At 44.9% G+C, this 16090-nt stretch overlaps 2 protein-coding genes across 3 annotated transcripts in view; one reads left to right on the top strand and one right to left on the bottom strand.

Moving 5' to 3' along the window:
* The first annotated feature begins 784 nt into the window (after positions 1–784).
* On the top strand, positions 785–8859 carry fkbp1aa (FKBP prolyl isomerase 1Aa). The gene is made up of 5 exons (XM_061674294.1): positions 785–885; positions 996–1043; positions 4343–4455; positions 4522–4695; positions 8291–8859. The coding sequence occupies exons 1-4, from the start codon at positions 849–851 to the stop codon at positions 4651–4653; spliced, it is 330 nt and encodes a 109-aa protein (XP_061530278.1). The 5' UTR covers positions 785–848; the 3' UTR covers positions 4654–4695; positions 8291–8859.
* The window catches only part of LOC133401357 (syntaphilin), a 20389-nt gene continuing 11747 nt past the window's right edge, over positions 7449–16090 (bottom strand). The window contains exons 5-6 of one of the 2 annotated variants that reach the window (XM_061674281.1): positions 14418–15489; positions 7449–7570 (exon numbers count right to left, since the gene is read on the bottom strand). In XM_061674281.1, the coding sequence (XP_061530265.1) occupies positions 7562–7570; positions 14418–15489 (1081 nt within the window). In that variant the 3' untranslated portion in view covers positions 7449–7561. Of the gene's footprint in view, positions 7571–13422; positions 15490–16090 lie in introns of those variants that run through there. The other variant, XM_061674272.1, reaches the window with a different exon arrangement.

Genomic DNA, 16090 nt, shown 5'->3' with positions numbered 1-16090 from the left:
GTGTGTGAAATGCGCTATATAAATACATTTGCTTAGCTTTGCTTTCCTTCTTCTGGCTCAGGTCGTAATAGCACCATCATCATGACAACTTCCAGTTAACACATACAGTCCAATAAAAATAATGACTACAGGATGCAATTTCTGTAGAAATTGCATTTTGAATGCTTAAACTGAACTGAACGGCTGTGGAATTAATTGAATTATTCAAATGTGCACTGTGCGTGCGTGGTTACCACACTACAGTCTGTAATGGTAACCCCATAATGCCGCAAAGACAAGAATAATTGTGCGTTTGTTCACTGGTGATCCCTTAAGACACAGATGACAGGTGTCAAACTGGGGGGCCAGATCCGGCCCGCCACGTCATTTTATGTGGCCCGCGAGTGTGCATCGACTTTGTTTCTTGCTAAAATTCCAAATTCACTTTTAAAAATATTGAAATACTGCAAGCATTTTTTTGTTGTTTGTTTGTTTGTTGTTACCAATCCCACTTTTGAAATAAAATTGATTCAGTTGAACAAACACTTTTTACTGTCTTTTGAATTTGTGTATATGTAATAATATGAGGCAACCATGCATTCATCTGGGGTTGCAGCCATAACGGCCCTCCGAGTGGCACCATAACTGCGATGTGGCCCGTGACAAAAACGAGTTTGACACCCCTGCCTTAAGGGGACAAAGACAAGTACGCATGTGCGTGTATGTGTGTGCGTTTTTCCGCATCCATGGGGCCCAGCCAGCAGCCAGCGTGCCCCCAATCCCCCCCCCCCCCATACCGCCCACCCCCGCTTCCGCTCTGTGCAAGGCGCTGGTCGAAGAAGTCACTTAACGGTTGAGGACTCGCCAACATGGGAGTGCAAATTGAAATTATTACGCCGGGCGACGGTGGGTCGAGATGGCCTTCTTTTTTTCCCCGTCGTGCTTTCGTTGTTGGTGGCCATTTCCAACGCTGCTGTCCCGTCTTTCTTTCTTTCCTTCTCTCGCTCCCTTTGCAGGACAGACGTTTCCCAAGAAGGGGCAGCGCGTCGTGGTGCACTATATCGGTGAGGAGCGTGAAAGTTACTCGTTTCAACCTTTTTTTTTTGGTGCCATTCTTTGCTTGGGCGTCGTGGGTAAAATAAGAACTGGGGGTAGTTGGTTTCCACTTACCGGGGGTTTCGTCTTCTCCTTTGGCTAGTGCTCACCGGTCAAGCGGTAAGTCATTGTGTGGTTTTTCGTTTTAATTTTCATACTAAGATGTTGTCGAAGCAAACAATTGCTTTTTGACGTATATCGTATCAAGTTTTAATGCCGACGTTGACTGTTTGTACGGTTTGAGCGGTTAGCCCTGCGTTCTGATGTTGGCACATTAGCCGCCGGGCCCGTCGTGCTAGGTGGCTAATTGTAGCCGCTCGGCTAACTAGCTACAACGCTACAATAATTCTGGCCTGTCAAACTTTTTTTTTTTTTTTTAAACAATTGAACAAGATTCATACAAACACTGTAGAAGTGTGTATGTCAAATTTTAAAGATTAATTGATTTACATTAGACGAGCATTATCAGACAGCTTTCAAAGGCAATTCCAGAATAAGTATCATTTTCCTGAGAGACGCATTACGAAAGTTACAAATCATTAAAACTGGTGAAAATGCACCAATTTCTGAGGGGAACCTCTTAATACAAAGTCAGTGGGGGTCAAGATTTTACCTTTTTGTTGTTGTTGTTGAATCTGTCTTTCGGAGTCAAATAACTTAATCTGTGTCCTATTTTACCAGCCTTTCCAAAAGGCTGGTATCAAAAATAAAAATGTTCCTTATAATAACATCCATAATGTTCTTGATGGGTGATGATGGGGGTTGGCATCTCTGGACATAATACCACTACGAAATATTGGACTTTACACCGATCGATCGGTTTGATCGGTATTGGCCGATAATTAGAATTTTATGCTGATCGGCCGATCGGTTTTCATGTCATCATTTGCCGATCAGATCAATGACGTCATCCGCAAAAGACATTTACTCTTCGCCGTCGTCTCCTTTTCACGCGTCTTGCGGCGTAGTACAGTAACTATCCGACAGCCAGTAAAGTCTTTTTCCAATCTGCGTCATCTGTGTGGGACTGTTTTGCGGCGTCTCAGACAAACAACACGCAAGTTATTTGCAGTCTGTGCACAACTGAAGTACGTCGTGGGGAACGTCATCTAAATGCTTCAACACAACAAATTTGATTGGGCACCTGAAGAATGTACACGAGGCAGAGCACGCCGCGTTCAAGCAACGCAGCGGGGAAGAAAAAAAAAGAAAAGAAAAGCCAAACACCTGTCCATATAGCCGGGACAGTGAGAAAGTTAGAGCATGTCATTAACAGTATTTGTTAAAGTAATTTAATTGCAATAAAGTAATTTAATTACAGTTAGTTAGCACCTTTTTTTTTTCTGTCATGTTGTAACGTTGGTTTGACCTAAACTTATGTCAGTGGCCAATCCTCGAATGCCCCCTCGAGGTCACTGATGTTTTAACTTTTGTCTAGAGTGCTAGAGAATAATTTTGAAGCTTCTCAGTGTACAGTACACAAGTATATACAATAAATGAACAAGTCAGGTAAATAGACACATTGCTCCATCTTGTGATCAGATCTGTTATTGTTTTGTTAAAACTTGCTGATCAGTAATCGGCTCCAAAAATCTTGATCGTGTATAGCCTACAAAATATGCATGTGATGTGCAGGTATTACTTTGGGTGTTGTCATCAAGACATTGTATACTGTAGTATCTGTGACTTTGAATGTGTGTGTGGCTTTGAAAGGGGGGCCTGGGCTGGTGAGTGACGTGGGAGTTGGCGGAGGAGTATGTAGACTTGGCTGGCGGTTAACTGGCTAACCCGTTAGCCAGTCTGCATGTTATTCTGCGGGATTTGTGGCCATCGCCAGCTCGTGTATGAATCTGCTTATTACGCGTTTGCTTTTTTTTTTTTTTTTACCATTTGCTCAATAAAGCGATTAAAAGTGCACCAGCAGCTGTCTATCCTTGACCACCTGCGGAGGGATTACAATTTCTTATAACTAGTGGTGGTAGACTTGATTAAATTAGCTAATGATGTTTACCATAGATGTGCAGTAGCGTAAACCAATTTCTGCTTTGCAGTAGACAAATTGCACTAATAAGTGTGAAATGATCTTTGTCTTTTATGCGCTCTTTCCTCCTGACCCGTGCTTATTGCTGCATGAGTTTGCAGTAACATTAATCCATGAGGAACAATGATCACAATTTCCTGCGATAGGGCAAAAAATCTGCAATATAAAATTAGATGCGTAGAATTTTAAAAATCTGCAATATAGTGAAACCGCAAAAAATGGGCCGGGATATGGCAAGGTACAACTGTACTGCTTAAACACACAGTGCACCAACTAACTAATATTTTAATAATCGATTTATCTTGATTATTTTAAACAGGACATTACTTCAAATTGTCAGCTCAGAAAAATAACATAAAACGACTATGAATCAGTTACTGGTTTGGTTCGTCAGAAACTTGGCAAAAATTGTCATTTTCCAAAGAAAAAGCAGATGTTTGCAAATGTCTTATTTTGATTAAAAACAAAGCTAATCAGTCTGCTTTCATGGAGGACTACAGAAATCAGAGAATATTTATTCTTGAGAGGCTGAAATAAAAGGATTTGGCCAATTCATCCATCCATCCATCCATTTCTCCGCTTCTCCTCACGAGGGTCGGGGGAGTGCTGGAGCCTATCCCAGCTATCATCGGGCAGGAGGCGGGGTACACCCTGAACTAGTTGCCAGCCAATGGCAGGACACACACAAACAAACAACCATTCACACTCACATTCACACCTATGGGCAATTTAGAGTCTTCAATTAACCTGCATGCATGTTTTTAGGATGTGGGAGGAAACCGGAGTGCCTGGAGAAAACCCACGCAGGCACAGGAAAAACATGCAAACTCCACACAGGCGGGACCGGGGATTGAACCCCGGTCCTCAGACGCTCTAACCACTCTAACCAGTCGCCCACCGTGCCATTTGGACAATTCTAAGTTTAAAGAAAAAAAAGTTCTCTCAATTAATTGATGATCAAAATCAAAATAGTTGTCGATTCATTTGATAATTGATACATTTTTGATTTAATTAATTAATCGTTGCACCTCAAAACAGCATACAGCAATACTCCCATATATTCTCCCCTCTGTGGATAGAAATGGTACTACTGGACCTTACCTGGCACTCAACTTGTTTAAGTAAAAGAAATAATGTATTTATTTTACTTTACAAGTCGTATACCATGTCTACTCTTTTTGGAGCACCACGTATGGCTCTCACATGTAATACCCTCCCTGTCGTCAGGAACGCTGGCAGACGGGAAAGTGTTCGACTCTTCGAGGGGCCGAGGGAAGCCGTTCAAGTTCAAGATCGGCCACAAGGAGGTGATCCGCGGTTGGGAGGAAGGAGTTGCGCAGGTGAGGAGCAGTCTTTCCCCAACGGCGATCGCGACGTAGTGTGTAACCCCCTCACGATCGCCGCAGATGAGCGTAGGTCAGCGGGCTAAGCTGGTCTGCTCACCGGACTACGCGTACGGCAGCAAGGGCCACCCGGGCATCATCCCCCCGAATGCTACGCTTACCTTTGACGTGGAGCTGCTGGGTCTGGAGGCCTGAAGCTTCCTCACTGCTTTGCTTCATTCCACTTAACTCGCCAGGGTGAGACGTGGCTTTGTTTTTTGCACTTTAGAAAGTGAAATGCATTTTTTTTAATTTTTTTTATTTTTTTATTTTTTTTTATATATAAATATACTGTCGCCTCCCACTAAGTGCCTGACCTATTTCTGAAAATATGTCTGCGACTGAGCTGTTGTGTACTTCCAATTCCACACTCTTACGTAACATCAGAAAGCAACCCCCCACCCCATCATGTGGGGTTCGTCTCACATTTCACAAATCTGTTAAGATGTGTAAAAATCATGTGTTATGTGCTTTAGCTAGCACTAACCCAAATTCAGAACAGATATTTCCATAAAGAGGCTGATTTATAAAAAAAACAAAAAAAACAAAACAGTTGGCTTGTTTAATTTGGCACTTTTGATGGGTGAACAGACACTTCAGAGACAATTTGACACATAACAAGAAAGTAGCTAGTCCATATGTCCCCTGTAATTATCCAAAGGAAAAATTAAAAACATTTAAACTTAGACTTTACACCGATTTTATCGGCCTTATCAGTATCTGCCGATAATTAGCATTTTATGCGCAACCGCTTTGATGTCATAATTTGTCGATGATCGGCTCCGCAAAAGACATTTACTCCGCGTCGCCATTGTGCACAGTATATTTGAATCCAAAAGCTGGTTTATATTTAGCCTTGTCGCGTGTCTTTTGCCGTAGTCCTGTAAATATCAATAAAGTTATTTAAAAAAATATTTCTCAGCGGTCTGGAACAGACAACACGTCTGAGACAGACACGTAATGCCCGGCCGGATCAGACTACAAGACAAATTTGCTCTTTCAAGATTGCCCTATGTCAGACTACTGCAATAAAATCTTGTATTCCGATACCACTGCATCCCTGGGCTTCATCGTGTCAACGCAAACGCGACCGGACGTTCGTTTAAGGCTTGCTTCAGGTATGTTCACGTACTTTTAATACGATACGGCTCGCAAGCAGGCAACAAAAACGTTATGGCCTAGCAGGCTGGTGGTACCACAAACAGTGGCACGTAATCATGCCACCGTTCTGTCGAATCATGCTCTAAAGGTTCGGGGTGGGTAAAGTAATTTAATTACAGTAAGTTAGCACCCATTATTTCTGTAATGTTGGTTTGACCTGACTGATTAGAATACACGATCTGACTAGAGCATTGATTTCCAACCTTTATGGAGCCAAGGAACATATTTTACAATTGAAAAATCTCACGGCACACCAACAAACAAAAATGTCACAAAAAGTGGATGCATTAATTCCTGCCATGTAATAGAAGACCATTCATTTGTTCTGTCTGTCACTATGCCTCACTGGCATAAATAGATGAACAAAGATACATTATTTATTGTAAATATAATGTTTTTAGCAATTAAGTACACAACTATATACAGTAAACAAACAGGTCATTTAAATAGACAAATTCCTGCATCATGTGATATTTATATATATGAAGTGATATCTCAATTGGGCACATTTGTCATTAGGACAACATGGTGTCATGTTTTCCACGTGCTATGAACAAAAAAAATGTTTATGATGTACAGTAAAGCCCCATTATAACGCGGTTCATGACACAGTTCCCACTGCATGGCATTATTTTGTTGTCAGTGTTATTGTTACTCTATATAGTGTTTGTACAATGTTTGGGGGTTATCCGTCGCTGTTGTGCTCTCTAACCCTATACTATATGTGCAAATGTGTTTACATTATTTTAAAAGTTTTTCAAGACCTTTTAAAAAATGGAAACACGCCAAAGGTGTATTTAACTAAGCAACTCGCAATTGTGAGGATAACCACTGATGAGAACAAAGGCGCTCAGTTCTTATAGGGTCTCACTCAATATGTTGGAGCACGACAATAGAAAGACACATTATGCTTTTATATTCCTTGACTGTCTGACATGAAATCAGATGAAACTTTTCTTTTAGATTTTAGATCAATTAGGATTGGCAAAATTATTTCTATTTGCTAAATGCTAGAATAGTGAGAAAATGATTTTTCTTTTTAAGACAAAGCTATAATAGACAATACAGTCGTGTATATATTCTGTATATAGCGGGGAAGAGGTGACTTGTGCTGGATGCCCAAGTGGATTGCGTCAAAAAAACAAAAATTGGAAAACCGAAATGATGGAAAACAGTTTAACGCTCTCTCTACAATTCAGTACTACATAGTTCTCAGTTTTTGCACGTTGTCAGCAATTATCTTCAAACAACAAACAAATCTGAATTCACGGACCTGAAGCTGGATATGGAATAAATGCTCAAGTGGCTTTCCATACTAGTACATGTTGTAATTAGGGCTGTCACTATCGGATCTTTTTAGAATCAAATGTCCTATAGGTATTTCAAGTACCATATTTTCCGCACCGGATTGTAAAGCACAGTCCATTTCTGTACTTAAGCTGTACATAAGGCGCACCATATTATTCGGCGCATGCTGAAACAAGGTAACTGAAGCAGAACTGTGAGTTTGGTTGACCTTTATTCTACTAGGTATTGAAAAATACACTCACATTGTTTTTTTGATCAATCTTTTGTCACAAATCCATCGAAGTGGTCATCGCCTGTATCTGAATTGACCAGCTGGGCAATTTAGCCATCAAACATGCCGGCTTTCCTCTCGTCGCCGGGTGGCTGTCCAGCAACGATGCCGGCTTTCGCGGAAAGCTCGGACAACAGTCAAAGTAGATACCTGAGTCCAGGCATCCACAATCCATTCACATATGGTGGCGTAACTCGCCCGGCGCCTCCTCCCAGTCTTAGTAAAAGGTGTGTTCGCCGTCTCTCGTCCATCGCTCCCACGCCGCTCACAACTTCACTTTGAACGCCCTGTTTTTACCAATGTCCAGCGGTTGGAGTTCTTTTGTTAATCCTCCTGGAATGATGGCAAGCTCCGAATTAATTTACTTCACTTGGTTTATCACAGTAGCGGTGATATGGGCGTGCATGGAGTCTCCCGCTTCCTCCACCTCCGAACCATAGATTCATTGATTTTCGAAAAAAGAAAATTAAAGGCTTTTAAGTGCGCCGTACAGTGCGGAAAATACGGTATTCTATCGCCCCCACCCCAAACACCCAAATAATATAGATTTTGTTTTCTTTTTTACTACTAACATGCATTTTATTCTAATTTATGAGGGATGGAATTCTATCCTGAAACTGCGTATGCTGGTACTAGTCTATAGTATCAACTGTACAGAATTTGAGACAACAAAATCAGACTTTGCTAAATGGTTAGCATTCGCGATTAGCATCAGCGTACTCTCAATTACCATTTTAGGGAAAGAAAAATGGTTAACTAACATTCAGCTCACTCATACATCATATCTACATTACACATATAATAGTGTCTTAAAAATCACTTCCAGACACTATTTTCGGCATTGTTTTTCAGTGGTCCAGCGGCGCGTCCGACTGCAACAAATGTAAACATAAACAGTGGCCAGATTGGTTCCAGGCAGCACAAATATGCTTTTAATAAAAGTTTCTATTACCTCAAGGCAGAAATGTTTGCGTCGACCAATTTTTGTGGGCGACTTAACTGATTCCCCCCCCCATCCTTAGTTGTAATGGGTTCTTTTTGTCTTCACTGCAGGTCAAATCCTATCCTGGGAACATGGAGGAAAATCCAGATGACTCCTGCATAGGACCTATGTCTATACCTTTCACTAGTCCACTCTTCTTTACATTTGCATAAGACTTCATTTTAGGTTTTATCTCCTTCTCAGTCATAGCTCATCGCATCCTATGTATTTTCATGTTTTTGTTTTTAATGACCTTTTGACTATTTACATTTTTTTTTTTTTGTACAAGTACTGAATCAGTCTCATTCCTTGAGGCTCTGCGGCCTTTTCCGAAACAATAGTCTTGATTGCGGATAATGCGTTTTCATCAAAAGGAAGTCATGAATTGTTCTGATGTGGAGCCATTTCCATGAATGGCTGTGGCGATTACCTATTGGATGACATTACACACGGATGTCTCATCACTTGGAGTTATTGAATCAAGCACACGGAGGTGCCGCCAGGTCTCCGCAGTTGTTGGCAGCAACACTTATTTATGAGCGCCATGTGATTTTAGCGCTCAGACAGTCACAGCTGGACACTTTTTGTCTTGATGGTTGCTTGTGGAAAAAAATAAAAAATAAATTGTGGGGAAAATGTATTGCAGTTTGTGATTGTGTTTATTTCAAGGAGTTGTGTTACAAGCTGTGGATGTTACATTCTGTTCCTTACTCTTCACAATAAAAGAGTACAGTCAGTAGGTCTCATTGCTTTTGTAATATTACAGATTCAAGGAGTGATACATTTGCAGGTTAAGATATACAGTAAATAATTAAAAACATTTTACTCTACTCACTTTTCTTCAAAAGGCTTAAACTGGTCACGGTATATCACTGTAATTACGTGCTTAGGATTTGCTAAATGACACACAAAAAAAGCCTTTTGTCTGTAATATTTGGGGAAAAGTTAGTCAATTGTGACCTCAAGTTATCCTCCGTTGTCCTGATTATATTAATATACTCGATGATTCAGTCCGTAGATATACAAAGTTTAAAAATAGACCTGAAACGCTTTCTTAAAAATGCATTAGACAAAACCATTTGCATTCAAACAGTCGCGGCTCACAATATAATCTCGAATAACCTTACGTTCACACACACATTGGTCAAGCATTTCATCGCAAAAGAAAAACTTAGGTCCTCTCACTTTTTTTGTCGCCAACCATTTAGTCCTTGTAAAGCTTTTAACATTTCTGAAAGTTATGTAATTATCTGGAAAGAAATGCCCTAACTGGGAATGCTCTTCGAAAGAAGATGGTCGTATACATGACGAATGATCGTTTGCCCGACCGTACTATTTATTTTACTTGACAGCAAACTACATTTGAAACCAGATGTTTGTTTACATGCACTGTAGAAAAAGAAATACCTTTTTTTTTTTTCCTTTCCTCACCATCTGACATGAAATCAGACTAAACCTTTCCTACTGTAGGTCAATTAGGATTACCCAAATTATTTCTATTTGCAAAATAACAATAATGAGAGAGGGATTTTCTTTTTTTTTTTTCAAAGAGAATTATTCATTACTTCAAATTCAGAAGTTGACATAAAGATTACTATCCCTTTAAACAATTTGGGAAAACCCAGATGTAATGTCTTTGGAAGCTTTTGACAGAAATAAACACAAATATATATATATATTATATATTATATTTTTTCTTTACAGATAACAGGAAAATAAGTGCTTACTCTATTGGGGAAAAAAATATCCAGTTTGTCAAAATGTGTGTAAACACGGTCCTTCGTAAATTAACATTTTAAATACCCAACAAGCATTGTTTGACTTTGGAGGTTCCACTTGCTAGTTTATGATGTCGTGCATGGACAACCAACAGTTAGTTTTCTAAGACCAGTAATGACTGGCGGCTCAAAGATGCATCATGCACTTGCTGCAATCTTATTCCACAGGGAAAATCCAGCAAATGAGAAGAAAAGTCATTGTCATAGCTGTGCCTCCAATAGATTTGTTGTCCATTTAACCCTCATACCTCCGCGGGCAATAGTGTACATTTCTCTTTTTTTTTTTTTTTTTTTTTTAATGTTTTTATTTTTTATTTTTAAATTGATTTGGCAATCATTTAGGCTGTGTTTCAGCTTGTGGCATGAAACTTAGCAGGAAATGTTCTTTTCTTTTATGATCTATGATTTTTAGACCTCGTGTCTTTTATAAGTCGTTTATACTCTGACATATTTTGCACCCTCTTCTGGAAACCTTCGTGGCTTAAAAATGTACACGCACACAACACCGGTGTTCAATCACCCCCCCCCCCCCCCCCCCCCCCCCAAAAAAAAAAAAAAAAAAAAAATAGCACAGTATACTTTATAAAAACATTAAGTAATTAGAGTCTTAAATATGGCAACGATTACACGTACTAATTACACGTACTAGGAGCAGTGCAGCCAAGAGAAACGCTACCGAATGGAATGTGTGAGGAAGCCGGAGTACCCTGAAAACACACCGGGACCGTGTTTGTGAGGGTTTTCTCCGGGTAAACTGGCAAATATACGAACTCCACATAGGAAGGCTGAAGACCGGATTCAAACCCCCAACCTGGCAACTGTGAGGCGGATGTGCTAGCTGCCCAGCCATTGTTCCACCCGGGAATACAGTATACTGTTGGAAATAACCCCTCCTTGAGCAGTCACCTTGTCATGGTGGAGGGGTTTGTGTGTCCCAGTGATCATAGGAGCTAAGTTGTCTGGGGCTTTATGCCCCTGGCAGGGTCACCCATGACAAACAGGTCCTAGGTGAGGGACCAGACAAAGCACGGCTCAAAGACCCCTAATGATGACGACAAACAATGGACTTCGTTTTGCCTTGCCCGGACGCGGGTCACCGGGGCCCCCCACTGGAGCCAGGCCTAGTGGTGGGGCTCGAAGGCGAGCACCTGGTACCCTTTTCGGGCACAGCCCGAAAGGGTAACGTGGGTCCCCCTTCCCATGGGCTCACCACCTGTGGGAGGGGCCATAGGGGTCGGGTGCAGTGTGAGCTGGGCGGTGGCCGAAGGCGGGGACCTTGGCGATCCGATCCCCGGCTACAGAAGCTGGCTCTAGGGACGTGGAATGTCACCTCTCTGGCAGGGAAGGAGCCCGAGCTGGTGTGTGAGGTCGAGAAGTTCCGACTAGATATAGTCGGACTCGCCTCCACACACAGCTTGGGCTCTGGTACCAGTCCTCTCGAGAGGGGTTGGACTCTCTTCCACTCTGGAGTTGCCCACGGTGAGAGGCGCCGAGCAGGTGTGGGTATACTTATTGCCCCCCAGCTCGGCGCCCGTACGTTGGGGTTCACCCCGGTGGACGAGAGGGTAGCCTCCCTTCGCCTTCGGGTGGGGGGACGGGTCCTGACTGTTGTTTGTGCCTATGCACCAAACAACAGTTCAGAGTACCCACCCTTTTTGGAGTCCATGGAGGGGGTGCTGGAGAGCGCTCCCGCTGGGGATTCCATTGTTCTGTTGGGGGACTTCAATGCTCACGTGGGCAATGACAGTGAGATCTGGAAGGGCGTGATTGGAAAGGGAACGGCCCCCCCGATCAGAACCCGAGCGGTGTTTTGTTATTGGACTTCTGTGCTCGTCATGGATTGTCCATAACGAACACCATGTTCAAGCATAAGGGTGTCCACACGTGCACTTGGCACCAGGACACCCTAGGTCGCAGTTCGATGATCGACTTTGTGGTCGTGTCATCGGACTTGAAAAAAAAAACTCTGGTATGGGAGGAGTTCGGTGAGGCCATGGAGAAAGACTTCCGGACGGCTTCGAGGAAATTCTGGTCCACCATCCTACGTCTCAGGAGAGGAAAGCAGTGCACCACCAACACTGTGTATAGTGGGGATGGGGCGCTGCTGACCTCGACTCGGGACGTTGTGAGTCGGTGGGGAGAATACTTCGAAGACTTCCTCAATTCCACCGACACGCCTTCCCATGAGGAAGCAGAGTGTGGGTTCTCTGAGGCGGGCTCTCCTATCTCTGGGTTTGAGGTCACCGAGGTAGTTAAAAAGCTCCTCGGTGGCAGGGCCCCGGGGGTGGATGAGATTCGCCCGGAGTTCCTAAAGGCTCTGGATGTTGTGGGGCTGTCCTGGTTGACACGCCTCTGCAACATCGCGTGGACATCGGGGACAGTGCCTCTGGATTGGCAGACTGCGGTGGTGGTCCCCCTTTTAAAGAAGGGGGACCGGAGGGTGTGTTCCAACTACAGGGGGATCACACTGCTCAGCCTTCCTGGCAAGGTCTATTCAGGGGTGCTGGAGAGGAGGGTCCGTCGGGAAGTCGAATCTCAGATTCAGGAGGAGCAGTGTGGTTTTCGTCCTGGCCGTGGAACAGTGGACCAGCTCTACACCCTCGGCAGGGTCCTCGAGGGTGCATGGGAGTTCGCCCAACCAGTCTACATGTGTTTTGTGGACTTGGAGAAGGCGTTCGACCGTGTCCCTCGGGGAGTCCTGTGGAGGGTGCTTCAGGAGTATGGGCTACCGAACCCCCTGATACGGGCTGTTCGGTCCCTGTACGACCGGAGTCAGAGTTTGGTCCGCATATCCGGCAGTAAGTCGGACTCGTTCCCGGTGAGGGTTGGACTCCGCCAAGGCTGTCCTTTGTCGCCGATTCTGTTCATAACTTTTATGGACAGAATTTCTAGGCGCAGCCGAGGCGTAGAGGGGGTCCGGTTTGGTGGCCTCAGTATTGCATCTCTGCTTTTTGCTGATGATGTGGTTCTGTTGGCTTCATCAAGCCGTGAGCTCCAACTCTCACTGCAGCAGTTCGCAGCCGAGTGTCAAGCGGCTGGGATGAGAATCAGCACCTCCAAATCTGAGACCGCGGCCCTCAGTCGGAAAAGGGTGGCATGCCCTCTCCGGGTCGGGGATGAGATCCTGCCCCAAGTGGAGGAGTTCAAGTATCTTGGGGTCTTGTTCACGAGTGAGGGAAGAATGGAACGGGAGATCGACAGACCGATCAGTGCAGCGTCTGCAGTGATGCGGACTTTGTATCGGTCCGTTGTGGTAAAGAAGGAGCTAAGCCGAAAGGCGAAGCTCTCAATTTACCGGTCGATCTTCGTTCCTACCCTCACCTATGGTCACGAGCTGTGGGTCGTGACCGAAAGAACGAGATCCCGGATACAAGCGGCCGAAATGAGTTTCCTCCGCAGGGTGTCCGGGCTCTCCCTTAGAGAGAGGGTGAGAAGCTCGGTCATCCGGGAGGATCTCAGAGTAGAGGCGCTGCTCCTCCGCATTGAGAGGAGCCAGATGAGGTGGCTGGGGCATCTGATTCGGATGCCTCCCGGACGCCTCCCCGGTGAGGTGTTCCGGGCACGTCCCACCGGGAGGAGACCCCGGGGACGACCCAGGACACGCTGGAGAGACTACGTCCTACGGCTGGCCTGGGAACGCCTCGGGATCCCCCGGAAGAGCTGGATGAAGTGGCTGGGGAGAGGGAAGTCTGGGCGTCCCTGCTAAAGTTACCGCCCCCGTGACCCAACCTCTGATAAGCGGTGGAAAATGGATGGATGGATGGATGTTGGAAATAAAAAAGGTTATTGATTTATGGTGTTTAGCAGTTTGTGTACGTAAATTTTAGCCACAAAGGTGTCTGAATATCAGGGGTGTGTGTCAAAAATAACATATCCAAAGGGTAGTTAGTACCTGTATATTTGAGGAAGGCAGGAGGACTGAGATTAGGGCTGTCAAAGTGAAAGCGTTAATTTATGATTAATCACAAAAATAAATACAAATAATTTGCATGAATCATGTATTAACTCAGATTAATCACACAATTTATTTTGACCACACACACGCTCCTTTAATCCTTAACCTTAACCACGGATGGATATCTAAAATGCAGCGCAGGTTGCTATGAGGTCAGTGATCAGGTCAATGTTTACGCCGGTGCAAAGATAAGTGAGGAGACTCCGATTTAGTGTGCTCGGCGGCAAATTTTGCTTCAGAAGTCACCCCATTGGACTTTCGGGGAAAAAAACAAAACAAAGGTAATTTGCATATAGTGCACTGCTGAACTCTCTTTTCCTCGGAGCATAAGTTTAAAATACCATCTCAAAGCAAAATGTGGTACTATGTGTGGTATATTTGGCGCCAAATAAAAAAAATTGATAAATCTGATTTTTAAAAAAAATAATCGATCGAGATGCAAATTCAGATCGGCGTTCCACTCACGCTGGCCGGCCTGCGTCCTTGGCCCGCGCCTCTTTGACGGAGCGAGTGCAGGGCCACAGCGCAGCATCCTCTCAGCAGGGACCCGATATGATAGACGGGCACGATGTCCCGAGGCGCCCCCCGACACAGCCACGCCACAGTTGGGACCACCGGCACCGCCAAAGCCAACAGATCCACGAGAAAGTACGGGCTCCAGTGGCACGGCTGAAGCGAATCGTCATTTCCTGCTTCTTCCTTGGTGTCCTCCTCCATCTCCAGGACAGCAGCTCCCTGCCTCCGAGGAGCCGCGGGGCGGGGTTGGCACACATGGGGATTCTCGGGAGGAGACAGAGGAGGTGAAGCCGTCGGAAAGACGAGGGGCTGCGCGGGGCTCGCGTCCACCGACGCTGCAGAAATGACACTCAGCTCCTCTGCGCCGTTTTCCTCGCAGGAAAGCCAGGTCATGGTCGGACTGCAGGCCTGCGAGCGCACCTCTGGCTTCCTCCCCGCCGGAGCACTCGGGACCGCGACTGCAGTCAGAGTCGAGGCGACCGTTTCCGGGGGCTCCTCCTGAGGTAAGTGCAGGAACAAGTGATGATGAGGGAGGTAGCAGCTTCCGCCCAGAGAGTGACAGGAGTGCGAGACAGGCAACGCGGCGGCCCCTCGGCAAAGAAGGTCACAGGCGGGCGATGGAGACGCCGTTCCCTTGACGCGGCCCTGTCGAGGCGTCTGCTCCGACAGGAGCGCCGCCTCCAGCAGCAGGTGGCGCGGCGCTCGGCTTGACTCGGTCTGCAGGGCCTCGCCGCTCAGGTGCCTGCTGCGGGTCAAAGTGCTGGCAGGAGAGCAGCCGCAGGAGCGGGACCTCCCGCCGGTCCTCGGGTCCTGGGACGTGTATGGCTTGTGGTTGTGATGGGGGTCTTGCTCCCGCACACCAAGGTTGGACCTCACGGACTCCACCACTTCTTGGAGCTGATTAATTTCCTTGCGGGCCTCTTTGAGTGCTAACTGGGCCTCCACACGGTGGCATTCCTCTTCGATCCAGTCTTCCTGCATCCTGTACAGCTGAGTCCTCAACTCATCTATTTCATAGTCCCTGTGGTGAGACCCAAGAAAATAGAAAATGCATTATTTTTGTCCATCCGCCCATGTTTAACAGATGTGTGTTCCATGTGTGTTCCAAGGGTACTTTCGGGTAGCTGCATGCGAGTGACTACCGCTGACCTGAAATGAAAACAATGACTTGACTGAGACTGAGAACTACCTCTTGGAAACTGATTAATGCGAAGGGTTACTCGTTTGGTATACACTACCAAGGCTGCTTCAAGTTCAACTACATGCAAATTGCTGAGCATTCATGCTAGGGCTGCAAAATAACCATTACTTTCAGATTACTTTCAGATTAAACTAATGTTGTTTTTTCCGCCCCCTGGTTTGGTCTGTAACATGTCAGGAAATGGGCAGAAATGTTGATCACTCTTTTCTGAAGTAAAAGCAGGTGTTTGCAAATGTCTCATTTTGATTCAGCGCAAATGGAATCTGAGCATTTTGACAATTTTAAGTTAAAGTCTCTAAACGATTAATCTATTAGCAAAACATTTAAGTTGAGAATAACGATGAGTTCTCAATTAGATGTTGCTGCGTTCCCAATGTACAGAAATAAAATCTATTTGAAGGATTTTGAGCTTTACTCGCAC

Source organism: Phycodurus eques, chromosome 1, assembly GCF_024500275.1.
Source record: "Phycodurus eques isolate BA_2022a chromosome 1, UOR_Pequ_1.1, whole genome shotgun sequence".
Classification (NCBI taxonomy): Eukaryota; Metazoa; Chordata; class Actinopteri; order Syngnathiformes; family Syngnathidae; genus Phycodurus; species Phycodurus eques.
This window is presented reverse-complemented; position numbering and strand designations above follow the sequence as displayed.

Excerpts from the sequence above, each read along its gene's own strand:
- fkbp1aa (XM_061674294.1), top strand. The coding sequence starts at position 849 with ATGGGAGTGCAAATTGAAATTATTACGCCGGGCGACG. Across the intron at positions 1,044-4,342 it reads CGTCGTGGTGCACTATATCG|GAACGCTGGCAGACGGGAAA; the intron begins GTGAGGAGCGTG and ends CCCTGTCGTCAG. Across the intron at positions 4,456-4,521 it reads GGGAGGAAGGAGTTGCGCAG|ATGAGCGTAGGTCAGCGGGC; the intron begins GTGAGGAGCAGT and ends CGATCGCCGCAG.